Here is a 21,473-nt window from a genome sequence, read left to right on the forward strand (position 1 = left end):
CAATGGGTGTGGCCATGACTGGTGGGTGGAGTCTGGGTAGGACTGTGACAGACAGGAGGTGCGAGACTGCGAATAATATGGGAAAGACAGGGCAGTGAGTGAGGTGACGGTCTCGGTGATGCCGCACTCTTAATGCCATCCTGTCAGCTTCCTGTAGGTCAGGCCCGGCAGGTGATGATCCTCGGTGTGCTTTGTCATCATCGTCACATTTCGGCCAGGGCCGGTGGCAGCGCACCATGAGCGGACAGCGGGTGGATTGCAAGGTGGTGATGCTGGGCAAGGAGTCGGTGGGGAAGACCAGCCTGGTGGAGAGATACGTCCATCATCGCTTCCTGCAGGGGCCCTACCAGAATGTAAGTGCTGATCTCCTGTGTATTTCATCACATTCACCCATCACCACATGAGGGGGGGTTGGGCCTGGAGGGGAATCACAACCAAAGTGTGGCAGGTGAGAGGTTCCTGGGGGACACACGTCACGTGTCGGTGCAGGAAGACGTCCCTTTGTTATACAGATCTGCCCAGGATTCCACCAATGCATTGTGATGATGCACAGATTTCTGTGTGAAAACATTGACCACTGCATCACAAAAGACAGGCAGTCCCCACACTGGGGTGTATGATGTAGGCCTGTGCTATGCACACATAGCACCCCAGTAATGACAGATTGGTGAGGGGTCTCCCCTTATAGCCATCTGCTCCACCTGTTATCAGCAGTGCCGCCATACTGCGCCTGGCCAGTGTTTGCACCTTGATCTGAATGGTGTGAGGAAATCATTTCTGACCATTGGAATACACAGGGCTGTGTAAGCTGCGTATTGGGATGACTTCATGAAGCACTGAAAGGGAGTTTTAAAGGAATCGATTATGAAAAAGTTGGAAGGCTGCCATTGTTTTGCTTTCTTTTTCAAAATTCTAATTGCAGCCATGCTGATCCCCCCCGCTGCCCTGGAACATGTATGCAGATAAAGGCTTCTCTACTTTTATGATCTCCGTACTTCCATCACACCAGGGGGCAGCCCGGCCTCCAGCCAATCAGAATGTTCAGATGGTGGTATGGCCACCAAAGACCTGGGTATCATAGGAGATAGGAGTCGGAGTTATTATGATCCAACCTGATCCGACTGATAGCAGGCCAGCAGAGCCGACAACACCAAGTATCTGGCATCAACTTCCGTCCATTCCAAATGTATTTCCTCCCAATCCCATAATACAAACGCATTGGCGTCACATTGTTTTTGTAAAATGCAGAGTCAGGTGCAATTGTAATTCTTTACCATAAATATTACCTGTACGCATCCTGGCCTTAACAATAATTGAATGTTTTTTGATTAGGGAGTTGGGGTCTCAACAAAACAGCATGAAAAGAAATCTATCTTAAAGGAAAAGTGTTTTCAAGGTATCTGGCGGTTGCCATGGCTGAGCTGTCCTTCTGTGACTGTCATGGTGCTCCATTGTCATTAGAACAAGCTCACAGATCAGCAATTATCCCCCATTCTTTGGTTGCTGCATACTTGTTGCAGGTCATTGACAAAAGGATTGCAGCCAGCTGGCTACCATTATTAGAAGGAAGCAGATTCCCTTCCCTTTTCTTATTAGAAAAACCCAGCACTGGAAAATAGATTGCATCCGATTTTTATTATGTTTTTATTGGTCATTGTTACTGAAAGGTCTGAATTCTCAGCTCTGCCCAACTGCAGAGGTAATTCTACACAAAATGATGCCCTGATGAAGGGGACGGAAATAAAATTGCTGTAAAAAGCTGTTGGGTGATTTGGCTTATCGGTGCGTAACAAAATAAATGTGTTTTTATTAGTGTAGAATGTTGCTGACATATCTTCTGTTCCCTTTAGCCAGGTTGTCCTCATGACTTCCCCATTCCACCAACTCCAGGCAGACTTTCCTTTCTGCTTCTCATCATCATAGGATTGTTATTTACAATCATATTTATAAAGGGAAAAAATGAGTATAATATGTACAATTGCTGCACACATAGTCATTGAATGTATTAAATGTTATCTTTCTGGAGCAGCATTTTTTTTTAACTTTCTTAATATCCAATGGCAACTTGGGGAGAGTTCTGTACCTTTTTTGGTGTATTTTCCTGTCCTGTTTCAATATATAAACATGTAGGTCCTACCTTGCGTTGGGGGTGGGGCATCATTTTTGAAGAGATACTCCCAAATGTTTGTGCTCCCCGACCTTTATGACAGCAGAACCCAGTAACAGAATAAAATGTTGCCTCGTCCTGGTATATGTACAGCTTGCACTACTCTGCCATTCTCAGCAGCTCGGCCCCCTATCAGCACACTAGCTGAGAATAGCAGAGAAGTGTAAGAGCTGCTGTGCTGTCAGATGGCAGAGAAGTGTAAGCCTTACATACATTGCTCTGCCAGTCTCAGCAGCTCCTGTGGGAGGAGAGCCACCTGTGCTTCTGCCGACCTTGCGCTCAGGCCGTCATACTGTTTCTAGCTTTAGAGCAGTGTAAGTACTCCGCTGGAACTACCTCTGCTTGCACTTCTGCCTCCTGTCATTTGCAGCCCCCAACTCACCAGAGGTGCAGGGGTTGGGGACCACTGAGCTAAAGAATAGACACTACAGCAGCCTTCCTCATGAAAACTGAATCTGCAACAACATTTTTTACAAATCTTGCAATTTGTATAGATTAGCAGTTGCCAACCATTGGTCTGTGGCTCTGGCCGGTGCGGCCCTGACCAAGGTCAGGAGAAGGACCCTGCTGGCGTGTGTACCTGCCAGAGCCGTGGACCATGTTTCCTGTACTGAACACAGGCCCACTCTCCCATTGCATTCTCAGATTCTGGCATCATGATGTCACTCTGGGGGAAGTTTCTTCCTCGTTGAGTGACACCCAGCACCCTGTAGCCGGTAAATTTAGTGGTCTGTGGGATCGAAAAGGTTGGCGCCGACTGGTAAAGATTACCCACAGAGGATTAACTTCCTCTGTGTTACACTTTGAGCTGAACTCTGAACATCTAACCATATACACAGATAAATTATATATATATATATATATGAGGATTAACTTCCTCTGTGTTACACTTTGAGCTGAACTCTGAACATCTAACCATATACACAGATAAATTATATATATATATATATATATATATAACCAGTTTCCCGTCAAAGGATTTGTTTTTTTCCATCCAGTACAGTGGTGCCCCCTCCCTGGCTGCATGTTGGCATTACTCCCACTGTTATCCCTAGGTCAGTATATTTCCCAGTCAGCACTTTTGTATAGAGCATAAATGACATGTTGGTTCCTTCTTGCCTTCCTCCTTCACTTTCAGTATTAATAGATAGGAGATTTTAAGACGTTGAAACAATTTAAATTTGAGTACTTACCATGGTTGTATTTATTAATGTATTGAATATAGAGCTACATAATTATTTTAATACCTTTCTGGAGTTCAGTTTAGCCTCCTTTTCCCCATGTCGTTATTTCCATTCCTCATTCACATGAATAGAATTGGGTGCTCTGGATTAGAAGTCAATGATTAGAACCTACAATGCCTGAGGACTATTCATATGGAACTGGATTTATTTTAACCTCCGATATTGAGGGCCTGGTGTTTTCTATGCTATTGATCTAAAGAGCTCTCTAGGGCAATCAGAAAGGTTGTGGATGCCTGAGAGTCTGGAAAGGAATTTAAAGATCAATTATTGCTCGGTAAAGAATCTACAAATTGCAGTGTTCCTACTAATTTGTCCAGTACTAGCCACCAAGCAAATTCAGCCAATAGGTGCAAAGTCTCCAACAACTACAGAATTGCAGGTTCTGCAGCTAACTCATGAAATGTATGGACCTTGTAGATCCTCTATCAGAGAATGTCAGATTCACTGCTTTATAAATAAACCCGTAGTGTCAGTGATATTTTTATGTTTCCTTGTATTTTTATCAGTGTGTATCACCCTAACCTGTAGGCAAGGTTTAAATGAAGTTCTGGGGTATATTTATAAATAACTACCACAGTAATTAAAGAAAATGCTTTTTTTTTCAATAATCATGTGAAATTCACTACAAAGTGTTACATATTTGTAAATATATATGTCCTGTAATGTTCTATTACTTTATACTTTTATGTGTAGGGTAAAACAAGGTAATATTCTGTATATTGTGTGGGGTGAGAATATGAATGATTGCTGATTTTTACAGTGACATTCTCCAGTTACTAACATACACAAAGGGCATGATTGCAACAACCACCACCTAATTATGCATGGGATTTCCAGCTAAATAACTAAATGTTTGTCACAGACAGTCAGGTAACTAGTATTCTTAGGTCAGCAGTGGAAGCCTCCCAAATGTACTTATTTCATTTAAAATGGCAACCCAGGCAGCTAATAAAACATTCATGTGCAGAGAGTGAGCAGGGGGATGACTTTATGAAGTCACTTCATCAGCCAGTCGGCAAACTGGGGTTGTTTGGTTTTTGACAAAGCTGTGCTGAGGCTGCATTAGAGGCTGAGGACCTGGCTGTGGCGCGGGTGTATTATTATTACACAGTATTTATATAGTGCCATCATATTATGCAGCGCTGCACAAAGTCCACAGTCATGACACTAACTAGCCCTCAAAGGGGCTCACAATCTAATGTCCCTAACTCAGTCATATGTCTTTAATACAGTCTAAGGTCAATTTTGGGGGGAAGCCAATTAACTTAACTGCATGGTTTTGGTATGTGGGAGGAAACCGGAATATGCGGAGGAAACCCATGCAAACACAGAGAACCTGCAAACTCCAAGCAGATAGTGCCCTGGCCGGCGGGACCTAGCGCTGCAAAGGCAAGAGTGCTAACCCCTGAGCCACCATGCTGCCCTATATTGATCATAATTCTGACTGCCAAGAGTTCCAGATATTTTGAAAGAAGAGTTGTAAGTAATAAACCTGTATTATGTGCAGTTTGCCGCCCTACATTTCAGTTGTAAAGTAAACATGGAGGTTACCATAGCTGGCTTCTCCTTTTGAAAACACTGCTTGCCTGGCTACCTTCTGATCCTCTTCCTGATAGCCTGGGGCTACGTACACACGTGAATTGGTTCTCGTCCTATAATCAGCTCAGGGCTGACATTGGACGAGAATCTTGCGTGTGCACAGTGCTGGTCTTCTGAATGACCGACCTGGCGGAGCCATGGAGGACAAACGACCACCCTGGAAGTGAAAGGGGAAGAGAGCGCAACGGGTGCTGCTTCGTTGCTCTACCTCCCCCCCCCCTCCATAGAGCAGAACGATGCTGTATGTACAGAGCTCGTTCATAATAAGAATTGAGAATTGTTCCAACCACAAATATTGCACGTGTGTACATAGCCTGACACAAGAATACAATGATATGACATTTATACTTACTGGTTATAGTAATGGCAAAAGAGGGGAAAAGTTCTTCCTGCCTCCATAATCCCACCCTGTATCTGGTTATATAGATCAGTGTGGGATGTGGTCCCAGGTTAGTGGGAAAAGACCAGGACATTTACTGATTACAGTCCCCATAAACAGTGATCCAATTGTCTGCTTGACTCCATAAAGCAATATATTCAGCTAATTCACTATCAGAAAATATTGTGATACAATAGATTGTATTTCAAATATTTTATTGGTTTTTAAAGGGTTTTACATGTTTGGGGAAAAATGGGAAGTCGCACACAAAGAAAAGTTTTCAACGATCAAAGATTACATTGATATACAATGTCCAAAATTTTACAGCAGGAAATCCTGAATAGAGTAAACATTCAAATTTATGTCAAATATCATTACAACAATATGCTATATATGTTAACATTCAGAAGGTTCTAAATGGATGATGAAAGTGCTGTTTTGCATTATACATTTTAACTCTAAATGTTTGAATCCCTGCGTGCACCATCAATTGGATGTAATCTAGTGCAATATTCAACTGTAAACGAATGGTCTGTGACTTCATAATAGAACAAAAAAGTAGGAATCAAATTAGGGAAGGATCGGCAAGGGGGCTCCAAGATTAAAGATAAGAAATTGGGACTCATTTTATCTTTAAGTAAACATCAGTTTGTCATGATCCAGTTCAGTTTGTTCTTAGTAAAGTCTAATAGTATGTTAGAGGCTTTTCAATAACAAGCTATTGTTGCTCGTGCTGCTAGGAAAATACAGTGGTACCTCAGTATAAGTCCGCTTTGGAAAAAGTCCTGTTTGGACACGAAAAACTTTGCTTGGTACACAACCTGGAACTTGTATGGGTCAAAAGGAGTTATACCACCGCACGCTACCCTTATTTACCTCTCTTGGAACAAAGCCACAACTGCCCACGATCAGTACGCCAGTTGCTTCCATTCAGTGAACAACCCGCGCTATAACTCTCTGTGAATTACATAACATCTCCTCCTCCTCCATTCTCAGCACCATCCTAGTAGGCACTCAACTCTTCTCAGTAAGGTAAAGGGAGGGTAAATTTTCATTTATTTCATCTAATTGCTTTTTTTTATGTATTTTAGTATCAAGCAGTATATGCCATAATAAGCAATATTATGCCAATAACTATAGGATTTTTTTTCATGGGAACAGATTAATCATTTTCCTTTTATTTCTTATGGAAAACATTTATTTGGAATAAGTCCGGTTTGGTAAAAGTCCAAGGATCTGTAACGGATTAAGGACTTATACCAAGGTACCACTGTATATGCAATCAGGTGGGCTAATCTTGACAATAGGGATGTTTCTAACAGCTTGGGTAACCCTGGGTGAGTAAATAAGAATATAGATCATTTATTTAGAATTTATGTTTTTAAATATTTTTTTGTTTTTTAGATTTATGTATTTTGTCTTTTATGTGTTTTACATCTTGGCTGTAAACAAGTGAAATGCTGACAGCAATAACAAAACATGTGCCTATTACATAGCATTTAAGGCCTTTTGCTTCTAAGCTGGGACTATTTTTGCTTTGTTTTTAGACCATTGGTGCAGCCTTTGTTGCCAAATCCATGAACGTGGGAGGACGTATTGTGACCCTTGGAATATGGGTATGTGGCATTGCTGTTATTGAGTTACCGTTTACTATAATTGTCAGACATTATAGTTTTATACTTTGCATTGCTTGCATGCTGTTGAGCGGTCTCCTGGACATGGTAGGCTGACAACACTGCTACTGAGTGACAGGAAGTGGCTTAGGGTTGTCAGCCTGAAACAGGAAATGTATTTACTATCAATACCTCCAGGTAACTGCAACTGATTGCCAAAAACAGTTTGCTTAAAGTGAACTTGAGATCTAATCATGCACAGGTACGCATATATTTTGAGTCCCTGTGAGCATCGGGATTTTGAGAATTAGTAACCTCACATTAAAGTCTGATAAAGTAAAGGCTTATTTTAAAGCACTTTTCACAGAGTTAGCAATATGCTAATAATTTGTCTATAGTCTGGGCACAGGTTCACTTTAACAAAGCTGAATTCATTGAGCCACAATGCAACCCTTTAAATGCACAATGAATTCAACACCATTGTAGACTAGGAGTAATTACAATTTCTTTGCAGGGTAATCAGATCAGTAAACAGAGTGTTAGTGTCATATAATTAACATTTATCTACTAATCTGTAAGGCAGTGGCACTGTACATCTGACAGGTAATCAATAATCAATGTCTAATGTTGCAGTTGAATAGTTTAGCTCTCGGATTTTTAATCTTGCTTCAAAAAACATTGTTTTTGTATTGCAATCACAAGGGGAAATCCAATCATTATCTAAGGATTAGGAACAGCTCATCCACAACAAAGGTTGCCTTTTAGTTTATGCAGAAGTATTTAAAGGAAGTTTTGTTTGAATTATTAGAGAAATATAAATCTACGTATCCAAGATCTCACACTGCAACCCTTTCCAGCCACCTAACTGTCCTGGTTTATTTGTCATTAGTCACCTCGTTTCCCACCTACAAGCACATCTCTCTCCAAATTAAAAAATTTACCCTCCACCCAGTACATTACTTATGTGGTATCGTTGCAGTTAGTTTTCATCAATAACCTTAAAACACCTTAAATGTAGTACAAAATAAATGCTTTATCTGCACATTAATATTAAAAATTATATACGTAAACAAATAAAATATTAGAATACAAATTAGATATTTGCTATGTCACTGTCATTTTTGAAACGGTACCATAACTATTACATGTTTATATAGTGCCGATATATTACACAGTGTTCCTAGTCTTGCTACTTACTGGTATGGGGGAGAGCCAGTTAACATACCAGTATATTTTTGGTGTGTGGGTGACAACCCATGTAAACCGAGGTAGAACATACAAATGCCATGCAACCCTAGTGCTGTGCACCTGAGGCTATTGAGCCATCATTCTGACCAGGGCAGCTTTAAAGGTGCTGGTTATGTCAGCGTTTGTAGCTGGATAGCAGCAATTCTTTATTTTCTTGTTACCCAGTATTGTGTTTTAGGATCATATAAATTATTACAAATAAGTTAATTGCATAAGTTATTTCCATTTCATACTGGCTGCCATTGCTACAATAACTGGTATTATTGCTGATTAATACATAATTATTAATCCCCCCACCAGTAATATTGAGGGTGTAAACATAATATCTGGAAGTTTTGGAGCAGAAAGTAAACATTAATTGTAGTAGAGAAAGTGATTAATTTACTATATACAACTATATGGTATTTTGATAAGACATACCTGCTGATCTTTATAATAATTCAAGTTATTCATTTTTTTTTTTTTTTTTTTAAGGACACTGCAGGTTCAGAGCGCTATGAAGCCATGAGTCGCATCTACTACAGAGGTGCCAAAGCTGCAATTGTTTGCTATGGTAATATTTCCCCCTCCTTTTCAGTTTAAGCTCCGCTTTTGGCTGCTGTTAACTTACATATGGGGCAAGGTTCGCTGCTGGGGGTGGAAAAAAAGAACATGGCTTATTCTTCAATTCCCTGGCAGCAGGGACTACAACATCTGCCCCTGTCTCCCTTCCTCAAACAATGCAATCCAAGACTTCCTATTCAATAATACAAGATGTGTTGTTCTCTCTGCTATAGCACTGTGTCTATGTATTGCTAAGGTTTATACCAGCTGTGGGTAAATATTGTCCATGTACTTACTGATCATCAGTTTTTCCATTTGTCACAGATCTCACAGACCTTAGTAGTTTTGAAAGAGTGAAGTTCTGGGTGAATGAACTGCAGAATTTTGAAGAGGTTTGTTTATATAAGCACTGTTACGTATAATAAAAAGCTGCGTAAGTGATCCTGATTGTTGACTTTTCTCTGTTACCAGCATTGTCGAATATACATTTGTGGCACAAAGATCGACCTAATTGAGAACGACAAGAGTAGGCGACAAGTGGATTTTCACGATGTGCAAGATTATGCAGACGGTATGGCTAAATGCTGACATTGTTCTGACCCCTAGCCATGCATCAGAAACTAACTAAACATTTTTTTATATTTTATTTGACTTACATTGACTTTATCAAAAAACAAAAATCTCAACCACAAAATAATTACCAGTAAAATCTTCCAACACTATTTAACATAGTTAAATAGGTCATATGTTTAGGATGCACTGTCATTGTTCCCTATTTTAAGAAAACCATATCTATAAAAGTGGGAACAGGTTTTGTTTTCTAGTGATAAGGCTTTCTAGAAAGTCTAAAACAAATAAGAGGTGCTGTAATAAAGAAGTCTTGACTTAAACTATGCAATTGTTGCTACTTGCCACTGATATATCTAGCCTTGGGGTAATATTTTAGAAGTAACAGTATAAATCCTATTGACTTTCATTGCAGCTTCAACTTTCTGCAATCTGCATGGCCAACAGTTGCTTAAACACACCACTGTTTTCTATGAAATTTGCCACCACCAAAGTGGTGAACGTCAGCTCTGTACACTTTATGTAGCAGCACAAAAGTAAAGTTAACAGCAGTAAACTTTAGCCATTTTCAGAAATGTGGAGAACAAAAAAGTGCAGTTGAGGTCTCTTCACATGTTAACATTTTTAATTTATATATAAAATGACTGTATAAGCAAAGCCAAAATCTAATGTACAGGAACAAACATTTCTGAATATAATGTAAGCTTTGTTCCATACTACAGAAGCTCTAATAATGTTATTTCTTTCTACAGAGATTAAGGCTCATCTTTGTGAGACATCCAGTAAAACTGGCCACAGTGTGGGTAAGAACATGCTTTGTCCATTGTGATTTGTAATTAGACACATTTTTTTCACATAAAAATTTTGTACAATATAGGTAAAGGAACAATCAACTTGCGTTAGATTTAGAAGTGATTAAATATATATTTAATGCTTGGTGAGCATTTATAGGCCATTGAAAAAGTTTATGGTAAATGTTTTGTCCTTTTGGATGGAAAACTGGAGGAAATAAGCTGACTAATCAATGGCACAGCTGTTGGCCCACAGTTATTTGTAAATGCAAGACTACAAAAAGGAACATTTGTGCTGAGAAAATGTGTAGGATGCCATTGCTGACCTATCCTAGAAATACTGGTTTACTGGCTGTCATACTTAATACTTCAATACCTTGTGTCAGTGACCCAGAAGAAGCATGCAGATCGACTCCCTTCACACTTGTTCTGGGTGAGTAACTCTCTATATTAAACCCAGCACCCAGGAAGCTAGCATTACCAGCTGGAAAATAAACCTGCACTGGCATCCTCCATGTTATTGAACATGGAGGCAGGGGAAAAGTATCATCTTTTCCCCTGCCAGTGACTGGACAGTGTATAAAGAAGAGGCAGACTAAAGCTCATCTCTCTCAAACTCTGCTGTTTCTTTTTTCTTGGCATGCTCCATGTAAGCTCATACACACTTCAACCCAACTGATTGGCCCCTTGAACTGGTGGTCTCCCAGTTTCAACTCTGCTGGACAGGGACTGCAGGAAGCTGATAAGTCATATATAAGAAGGAGGAACAAAAAAACAAAAACACAGCCTCTGCCATAGGCCACATGTTCTTACAGTTAACACACCAACAGGAGGAGTGAGCCAAGTAATGTATTCTCAGTCCGGTCTAATAAGTGGAGAGTAAGGAAGCACCAACAAAAATTGTGCTGATGCTGCAGTTATGATTGGGAATCTGACTGTATTGTCCAGACCACAAGTCCTGGAATAGGAATAGTTACAGATCAGGCAGGCATAACCGTTACCTTGTAATTATTTTATTTTATTTAAATAAAGCATCCTTTATTTAAACGAAGAATCGCACTGACAAGGGTTCCAAGATAAATGGCCACTGCAGTCACTAATGACCATTAGTCCTAAATGAGGTAGAAAATAAGTCATTTATTTCTTTAGAAACCATTTTAGGTTTTTGTAAAACATGTAAGGGGGGAAAAAAATGACCCTAAAGAGACAGAAAAAAAGGAAAATGGAGAAAGTAGGGAAGAGGTAAAATGGCACAATATAGGCGAAAAGGAGCGGGAAGAAGGTCCACAGCACCTATCGCCTATATAGTCTCCAAAGTAGAAAGACAGGATATGGGGGCATTGACAAGGTTTTAGTACGAGTGGAGAGAATGGGTTGCCGGCAGAAAAGCTAGGGTCATTTGAAGTGTTAAGAAAATAATTTTTGTAAGATTGTGTCCCAAAAGGATGTAAACATATATATGCCTGTATCCACTACCTCCAAGACACTGCCTTATGGCACAACTCCTGAAACCCACCAGTGATAAAGGATTTGTGGGTGAAGATAATCCCAATGGGGTGGAATAAACTCTGTCCCCAGCTAGGATTCCCAAGCCTGTAGGAACTGAAGAACATGGGTGAATTAATGAGCAGAGAATTAAAAACACAAATTTACAACGTAGGATGAGAAAAATGTATGCGCTGCTTTTGAGCACATATGTACATTTGTTTTTCTAAAGTTTGTGAACATACTCAGTAAACAGTGTTTTAATTGCACTATTCTTCACTGATCACTGCATTTTGTTTGTAGACGAACTGTTTCAGAAGGTTGCAGAAGACTTTGTGAACTACAGTGATTTTCAAGTCCAAACAGGTGGGGTAAACAGGGAAATATCTCACTCATGTAATACCAAATTACCTCTAAGGGAAATGGAGTAACATTTTCTAATAAATAGATATCCAAGTGAATGCCCAGTTATTCAGAGCCTAGGCTCACTCTTGACATTATGATGCCAGGAACCCCCATGTTGCCATTTTCACAGATCTAAAGCTCAGTTGAACTATTCATTTGAAGGCAATGCCCAACACTCCAAAATTGCCAATACTGTGATTTTAAAAGCTCACAGCAAGGCATGGCAGTGTGTTGGAAAGGGGTGTTTGGGGCCCTGTTAAAAAAAAGACATGCATTGGGTCGCATTCAGTGTATTACTGCACGTTAAATTAACATGTAAACTCACCAAACTACTAGGATCAGTCCCCATACAGTTCATATTTTTAAATAATCTAGCACCTGCTTACAAAAGCCTGTCCTGTGCAGAGGTTTCTCTACAGGGTCAGATCTATAACCACTGTTTTCAAATAAACGCATACTGAACGCGTACTGAATATTTGGAAGCTCTGAATCTGTAAAGGACTGCTGCTTCCACACAAAGAGCAAGGGGGCCAGACCTGGCAGAATGCTAGCAGTGAACAGATATTTCTACTTGGGCTGGGCTCCTTTTTTATTTACCTAGAGGTTTAATTTGGCCTAAATTTAAACCAGAATTGTAATGTAAAATGTTATAACTTTTTTTTTTCCTTATCACAGAACCCAAAGGAGTGGACTTAACACAAAAAAGAGATCTTTCTTCATATTCCTGCTGCCATCACTAAAGAAAATACCTGTGACCTGAACATCTGCCTTCTCTTGGACTGTCTATGTGCTACATTGATTTTGAGTTTCCTCTTTTTAAGCTATGAGAAAGACTTGGTTTTGGGAAGGATTACCTTCTAGAGATATTTCCCATAGTCTGTGTGTGCACAGTATTCAATTTAGCGTAAAAGTGACAGCAAGCATGATGGATGCGACTTTCCATATAAACTAACGGGTAATGAAGGATTTCATACTGCAAGGACGTTTATTGGACTACTAAAAAATATGCCAGTATTGAAACACTTATTTTTGCAAGGAATGTTTTTCCCAAACTGGAAAGAAAATACATTTGTGGTAAAACTCTGCTGTGAGGTTCAGTGGGAGACCCTCCATTACACACATTGTAAGCTTGCACACTTCTGTATATAAATGCAGTATGCTCATACTTTTGTGACTACTGAACTGCAGCATTCATCAGTGATTCAACACTAGCTACTCCACGGCAGCACTGATTGGATGTTTTGAAACCTGTAATCCTGCTGAAATACCACAGATGCCATCACAGTTTTACAGTTCTATGTGAAGAAGGTATTTTTAAAAATGATCTGTTGATTTATTTTGTTCCAAAATAAAATCAACTTACTATGACTTTGTTTTTGTCTCATTAATTGTGGTCATCTAATTAAAGATCCCTGCTTCACAACAGCATTGGTTAAAACAAAAGCAGTCAAACAGAACTGTCTCTTTTTAATTACAGATTAATCTGAATATATGTTAAGTCTCTGAATTCCACAAACATACCCTTGAACACGCAAATACAAACATATCTGTTCTGACCGAAATCCAGTTAGCATTTAGGTTGGTTAGTTCTTCCTGATGTGTTACAGAAAGCTATCACTCTACCTGCATACATTATTTCTTACTTAGCAAAACAAAATTGCCATGTTTGGGATATTTTAAGCTGGATTTGGGTCTGGACAAAATTACCGGCATTCAGACAGGCAAATTCTTATTTTTTTTTTACTAGCACAGCACTGCTGATTAGTGCGCTGCTTCAATCTTACAGCAGGAGAGTTAGGCTGTGAATAAGTAGGAGTGCATTAAAGTAACATACTGCAAGGTGGTATATGGATCCCAAAGTATCATTAGTAAAGCTGGGAGAGGGGAACAAAAACCTTTTCATGTTACCACAGCCTGGTTTAGGAGAGGCTATTACTTTGTTATGTAAAATTCTACTCCATGACACTTATATAAGCCAAGATTGTTCCAATGCCTTGTAATAGTGTGTTACATAAAAAGGTGTCCAAGAGAGTTTGTAATTCATCAAAAAAGAATGTAGGCTTATTTTAAATGTTAAGAAAATAAATGTTCCTGACCTGTGGCCCCAGGGGCAGCAAAAAAAAAAAGGATCTTAATGCCCACCTTCCCATTTCAAAATAGATTAAATGATTAAATGCAAATGTGGATTTTATTGATGGCATTAGTTACAGATGTATTGCTAAGCTTGTGAATGTTCCAGTGGGCACCATTGGGGCAGTAACCTAGAAGTGAAAAGAACATACTTTCACCATACCTCTGCCAGGACAAGGGGCTCCTCGCAATGTTTCTGACAGAGGAGTCCAAAGAATAATCAGAAAAGAACCCACTTGCGAAAAGCTTCAGAAAGACCTGGAATTGGCAGGTAAAGAAAATAATTCACTCAACCCGACATGACCTCTATGCACAGTGCAATTGAACTCTTTGGATGTCATTGCACACACCATGATTGGAAGAGCAATGATTCTGCACATCACCCAAAAAAAAAAAAAAATACAGTTAAGATTGGAGATGGGGCTGTTTTTCAGCATATGGTACTGGCAGACTTCATATAATTAAAGGATGTTCCAAAATAAAATCAATTTATTATGACTGTTTTTATCTCATTAATTGTGGCCGTCTAATGAGGATCCTTGCTTCTCAACAGCATTGGTTAAAACAAAAGCAGTCAAACGAATTATCTTTTTAAATACAAAATAATCAAAATATATGGTCTCTGAATTCCATAGACAATCCTTTTAACCACACACAAGTATAACACATCTATTCTGCCAGAATTCCCGTTAGCATTTGGGTTGGTTACTACTTGCTGTATTACAGAATGCCACCACTCTACACACATATAGTTAGGTCCATAATGATTTGGACAGAGACAACTTTTTTCTAATTTTGGTTCTGTACTTTACCACAATTAATTTTAAATGAAACAACTCGTTTCATTGTTGCAGACGTTTCAGCTTTAATTCAGTGGGTTGAACAGATTACATAAAAATGTGAGAAACTAAAGCCTTTTTTTTTACTCAATTACTTCATTTCAGGGGTTCAAAAGTAATTGGACAATTGACTCAAAGGCTATGTGGGCGCGTGTATGTGGAAGATTTCGCTGTGAACAGACAACATGCGGTCAGAGGAGCTCTCCATGCAGGTGAAACAAGCCATCCTTAAGCTGCAAAAACAGAAAAAAAACATCCGAGAAATTGCTACAATATGAGGCGTGGCAAAATCTACAGTTTGGTAAATCATGAGAAAGAAACAAAGCACTGGTGAACTCAGCAACGCCAAAAGACCTGGACGTCCACGGAAGACAACAGTGGTGGATGATCGCAGAATTATTTCCTAGGTGAAGAGAAAACCCTTCACAAAAGCCAACCAAGTGAACAACACTCTCCAGGAAGTAGGCATATCAATATCCAAGTCTACCATAAAGAGAAGACTGCATGAAAGTAAATACAGAGGGTGCACTGCAAGGTGCAAGCCACTCATAAGCCTCAAGAATAGAAAGGCTAGATTGGATTTAGCTTAAAAATAAATAAATAAAAATCTAAAAAAGACGGCACAGTTCTGGAAAAACATTCTTTGGACAAATTAAACCAAGATCAACCTTTACCAGAATGATAGCAAGAAAAAAGTATGGAGATGGCGTGGAACAGCTCATGATCCAAAGCATAGCACATCATCTGTAAAACATGGAGGAGGCAGTGTGATGGGTTGGGCGTGCATGGCTGCCAGTGGCACTGGGACACTAGTGTTTATCCATGATGTGACACAGGACAGAAGCAGCCGAATGAATTCTGAGGTGTTCAGAGACATACTGTCTGCTCAAATCCAGCTAAATGCAGTCACATTGATTGGGAGGCGTTTCATAATACAGATGGACAATGACCCAAAACATACAGCCAAAGAAACCCAGGAATTTATTAATGCAAAGAAGTGGAATATTCTGAATGGCCAAGTCAGTCACCTGATCTGAACCCAATTGAGCATGTATTTCACTTGTTGAAGACTAAACTTTGGACAGAAAGGCCCACAAACAAACAGCAACTGAAAGCCGCTGCAGTAAAGGCCTGGCAGAGCATTAAAAAGGAGGAAACCCAGCATCTGGTGATGTCCGTGAGTTCAAGACTACAGACTGTCATTGCCAGCAAAGGGTTTTCAACCAAGTATTAGAAATGAACATTTTATGTACTGAATCAAAATTAGAAAAAAAGTTGTCTCTGTCCAAATGGCTGCTGCCATGTTTGGGATATTTTAGGCTATATTTGGGTAATGACTGGACAAAATTACCAGTATGCAGCAAGGCAAATTCCTATTTCATTTTACTAGGTTTTAGCTACCACCACAGCACTGCCAATTAGTGCACTGCTCCAATCTTACAGCAGGAGAGTTAGGCTGTTGCTTTGCAAAAAAGTAGTGGTCCAACTTTCCATTGCTGCAACACAAAACATATTAGAGTAAAAGATAAAAGTAAGTATGAGTGCAATGTAGTAACATACTGCAAGGTGGTAAATGGATCCTAAAATATCATTGGTAAAGCTGGGACATGGAACAAAAACCTTTTCATGTTACCACAGCATGGTTTAGGAGAGGCTACTACTTTGTTATGTAAAAGTTTACTACTATGACGCTTAAATAGCCAAGATTGTTTCAATGCCTGGTAATAGAAAAAAACTGTTCATCATCAAAAGCATGACAAGGTATCTAAATGAATTTGTAATCATAAAGAATGAAGGTTCATTTTAAACATCAAGAAAAATGTTAAACTGTACAAGCTGTGCCTCAGAAGGATCTAAACAGACAGCAAGACAAAAAAAAAAAAATGAAAAATGAAAAAGAAATGTTCCAATGAGCACCTTTGGGGCCATATTCCAGAAGTGGAAAGAACATAATTTCACCATACCTCGGCCAGGACCAAGGGCTCCTCCCAATATTTCTGACAGAGGGTTCAAAGAATAATCAGAATTGTCCAAGAGCCAAGGATCCACTCGCTAAAAGCTTCAGGAAGACCTAGAATTAGCAGGTAAAACAATAAGTAATGCACTTAACCGGAAATGGCCTCTATGAACGCTCACTGTGCAGTTGAAATCTTTGGATGTACAGCCATGCACAGCCATGATCAGAGGAGCAATGGCTCTGCACATCACCAAAAAAAACACCTTACCAACATCAAATGTTGGAGGTGGGAAGATCATGGTTTGGGGCTGTTTTCTAGCATATGGTACTGGCGGACTACATAAAATTAAAGGATGGATGAAAGCAGAAATGTATCAGGACATTCTTGATAAGACTCTTCTGCTATCTACCAAAATACTGAAGATGAAACAAGGGTGGACATGTCAGCAAAACAATGATCCCAAACTGCTAGAACAGCCCAGTCAATCATCGGACAAGAATCCAATTGATAATCTATGGAAAGGAGGAGCGTGGTGTGCGCAACACCGCCTGGACACTTCAGCGATGCTATTGGATATTCACCAACCACCCCGTCTCGCCCTCTCAGTGGGCAATCGAACCCAGGCTCCGAGGGAACATATTTGGAAGCAGGAGGGGTGCCACGGAAGGTTCTCTCTGACCTCCTGTCACACACCAGGCAGATCCAACATGGCTTTCCAATGATAGCATTCCAGATCCTCCAGACACACCTTCCAGCAGCTACACCTTTCTGCACCCAAGGATGTGGCCCCTTGTCCACTGGACAAGTCTCTACTGCCACCTCCAGACCCAGCACCAATATGGTCTACTGTCACACAAAAGGGAGAATTGGCTCCAGCATCTCCCGCTTTCATCCCCTTGCCTGGATCTTGACGAAAGAATGGAAGCTGACAAGGCATAGTAACTGTATCTTTGTCCCACATCTGTGAATTTTCCTCCATCTCCAGATAGGAAACTTTTGGCCTTTCTGACCCCTTGCAAAGTCTTGGCACCAATCCATACCCAGCCCTCTCATAGTTCTTGTCCAGTGCCATCTCGGTTCCACTAGTTTGACACCCTGTATGCTCCCCTTCCCCCCCTCGCCCAGCCACTTCTTTCCTGGAGACTCCTGCTGAACACTTTCTGGTACTACTTCCAGAATATCATCTTTTTAGGCTTATTTCACAGCTTTCAATTACAGTCATGCCTGTTTTTTTTTTGTTTGTGTGGCCCTGGGGGTCCATAGCAGTTGGCCGGCCCTATTAGCTCTACTGACCCTTACTCTCTGAACCCTGCCCCCCCTTAAACTACATATGCCCCCTACTTACCCAAACCCTTGGGTTCTAGACTTGCAGTATTCCACTCCCGGTCGCCACTTGTTTATATGGCAAATTCCCCAAAAAAGAAAAGAGGGATACTTATTGTGTTAAGAACAGAAGTCCCATTTATCCGCACACAAGATATTGTTGACTTAGCGGGCAGATTCCTCCTTTTAGAGGGAACCCTACACAACATTGACAGGACGTTCCTCTCCTTACACATAAATTTGAACTCCAATCTGCACATGCCAAAGGCTTTCTACTTATGATGGGGAACTCCAACCTGGTTCTTGACCCTCAACTGGATAAACGACTTCCCACTTGCTCTGCCTCCTAACCCCTCCCCCCCAACTCCTTACTAAAGTTTTATAATTTTGCAATGTTAAAATTTGAACTCCTGGAGGACTTCTACCTGGTCGACGCCTGGGGGGAACTTCATCCACTTCCTTCACCCCCGCGGATCCTTTGTACGTATCATATATTGTATCCCCCTTTCTTCTTTCACGCATAGTAAAGTAATAGTAAAATGCCATTAGCCTGTTCATGTGTCACTCACGTCGAGTATGTGACGCCTATAAACTCGTAGCTAAACTGATATAAAATGGACTCCTTTACAGCCAATCGTTGGTAACGCCCTTTTCCCATCCACCACCACAAACTCACAGGCCTTCCAATGGTGGACCTCACAGAACCTCATTTACTCTCCTTCACAGGAGTGAGAACTTTGGAAAGCCTGTGGTCAGCCTGAGAAATCCCACTTTGGGAGTACTTCCACTATCTACAACTTCACCACTTGACAGGTCCACTTGTAAAGGGAGTTAGCTGCCCCATGGCAATTACATCAAACACATATGTTTACATACACCCTTAACCTCCAGCTTAATAGCCTGGCTGTACCGCCAGCCTTGAGCCTCATCATCAAAGTCAGATCTCTCCTATGAGTGCGGATGGGAATGGCAAGCACTGCTACACCTTCCCGACATGTCCCTGCCTCAGCAGAGGTGGACCACCTTTGTGTTCATACCAGCTAAGCAGGTGATCACTAGGGATTGGAGGTCTCTCCAGCAGCCTTTTGAGGATGTTGAGACCAGGCTTGACTACATTATGACGAATTAAAAATGGACAAGCATTCTCTGACACACATCACAAATTTCAGGACATGTTGGACCTCTGGATTGCATATAGGCATCCATCTCTGCCCATCCCCTATATATCCAGACTGTAGAGTGGCAATTTGTGACCACCTTTGTGTTCATGACGGCTAAGCAGGTGATCACTTGGAGGTCGCCCCGGGAGCCTTTCAAGGATGTTGAATCCAGGCTTTACTACATTATAACAAATTAAAAATTGACCAGCATTGTCCGACACACATCACAAATTTCAGGACATATTGGACCTCTGGATTGCATATAGGCATCCATCTCTCCCCATCCCCTATATATCCAGACTGTGGAGTGGCAGTTTGTTCCAGTAAAGAAGAAAAAAAAAAGCCTGTGGCCTGAAGATCTTAGATTTCTTGGACAATGTGCTACATTGATTTTGATGTTCCTCTTTTCAAGCTATGACAAATACCTGCATGGTTTGGGGAAAAATTACCTTACTACCAGTAATAGACATTTCCTATAGTCTGTGCATGCATTTAATTTAGCATAAAAGTGACTGCAAACATGAAGAATCTTCTGAATATGACCATGGATGTGTGACTTTCTACATAAAACTAACGGGTAAAGAATGACTTCATACTGCCAAGATGGTCGAAATGTTTGACTACTAAAAGATATGCCAGTATTGAAACGATTATTTTTGCAAGGAATGATTTTCATTAATTGTGAAGAAAATACATTTGTGGTAAAACTCTGCTGTAAGGTTCAGTGGGAAACCCTACATTACACACATTGTAAGCTTGCACACTTTTGTACATAAATGCAGTATGCTCATCCTTTTGTGACTACTGAACTGCAGCATTCACCAGTGACTTCAACACCAGCTACTCCACGGTAGCACTGATTAGATGTTTTTAAACCTGCAAATCTACTTAAAAGATCCTTGCTTCTCAACAGCATTGGTTAAAACAAAAACAGTCAAACTGAAATATCATTTTAGTTTGAAAAATTCTCAAATTATTCAGATTATACGTTAGTTCTCTGAATTCCATAGACAATTCCTTTAACACACACATGTACAAAAACATATCTGTTCTGCTGGAAATCCAGTTATCACTTGGGTTGGTTATTATCTTCTGGATTACAGAATGCCACCACTCTACCCACATATATTATTTCTTACCTAGAAAAACAAGGCTGCTGCCATTACCCCTAAAGCGTGTGGTGGTATATCTACAGATTTTACAATATTGGTGTGGTCAGAATAAACACCATTACTTACTACAGAAACAAAAATGCACTCAAGGAAAAGAACAATGTTTTAAGGTATATTTGGGTAATGTCTGGACGAACTTGCCAATATTCAGCCTGGCAACTTTCTATTTTTAATAACATTTTTTTTTTGCTACCTGCACAGCACTGCTGATTAGTCCACTGGTTAAATTTAGGAGACATATCTTACAGCAGGAGAGTTAGGCTGTTGCTTTGCAAGAAAGCAGTGGTCAAACTTTCCAGACTGCTGCAACACAAACCATATAACAGTAGCGATAAAAGTATCACTGCATTATAGTAACATTCTGCAAGATGGTAAATGGGTCTTAAAACTATAATTAGTAAAGCTGAGACATGGAACAAAAGCCTTTTCATGTTACCACAGCCTAGTTTAGGAGAGGATATTACTCAGATATGTAAAATCCTACTCTTAAGACTCTTAGATGGCCAACATTGTTTCAATGTCTTGTAATAGTAAAATATGGTTCATCAAAAAGGATGGTTAGCATTGGTTAGCTTTGAAAATTATGATTTTTATTACAAAGGGACAGGGATACCAGCTGATTGCAATAATATTTATACAACAGGTCTTTACTAAAGAAAATACCAATTAATTTGCAATCTAGATTGTGTAAAGGCACTTCTAGTGATGTAAACCTTTGGAGTTCCTTACACAACATTTGAAAAACAGTTATTATTGTAATTAATGTTTATGCAATCATCTTTTACAGTCATTTAATAGTTAGCTGTTTAGACAAAGAAATGGAGAATGCACAAAAAGGTTAAAAGAACCT

The 21,473-nt window shown here is 40.0% G+C and overlaps 1 protein-coding gene across 1 annotated transcript; it reads left to right on the forward strand.

Annotated features, from left to right (window-relative positions):
- Positions 1 to 6: 6 nt before the first annotated feature.
- On the forward strand, positions 7 to 13,409 carry RAB24 (RAB24, member RAS oncogene family). Its single transcript, XM_072401028.1, has 8 exons — positions 7 to 353; positions 6,937 to 7,005; positions 8,725 to 8,803; positions 9,118 to 9,185; positions 9,265 to 9,364; positions 10,113 to 10,163; positions 11,940 to 12,002; positions 12,717 to 13,409. Exons 1-8 carry the CDS (start codon positions 237 to 239, stop codon positions 12,779 to 12,781), a joined length of 612 nt encoding a protein of 203 aa, XP_072257129.1. The 5' UTR covers positions 7 to 236; the 3' UTR covers positions 12,782 to 13,409.
- Positions 13,410 to 21,473: the final 8,064 nt, after the last annotated feature.

This window comes from Pyxicephalus adspersus, chromosome 2 (genome assembly GCF_032062135.1).
Source record: "Pyxicephalus adspersus chromosome 2, UCB_Pads_2.0, whole genome shotgun sequence".
Classification (NCBI taxonomy): Eukaryota; Metazoa; Chordata; class Amphibia; order Anura; family Pyxicephalidae; genus Pyxicephalus; species Pyxicephalus adspersus.

Excerpts from the sequence above, each read along its gene's own strand:
- RAB24 (XM_072401028.1), top strand. The coding sequence starts at position 237 with ATGAGCGGACAGCGGGTGGATTGCAAGGTGGTGATGCTGGGCAAGGAG. Across the intron at positions 9,186-9,264 it reads AACTGCAGAATTTTGAAGAG|CATTGTCGAATATACATTTG; the intron begins GTTTGTTTATAT and ends CTCTGTTACCAG. Across the intron at positions 9,365-10,112 it reads TGTGCAAGATTATGCAGACG|AGATTAAGGCTCATCTTTGT; the intron begins GTATGGCTAAAT and ends TTCTTTCTACAG.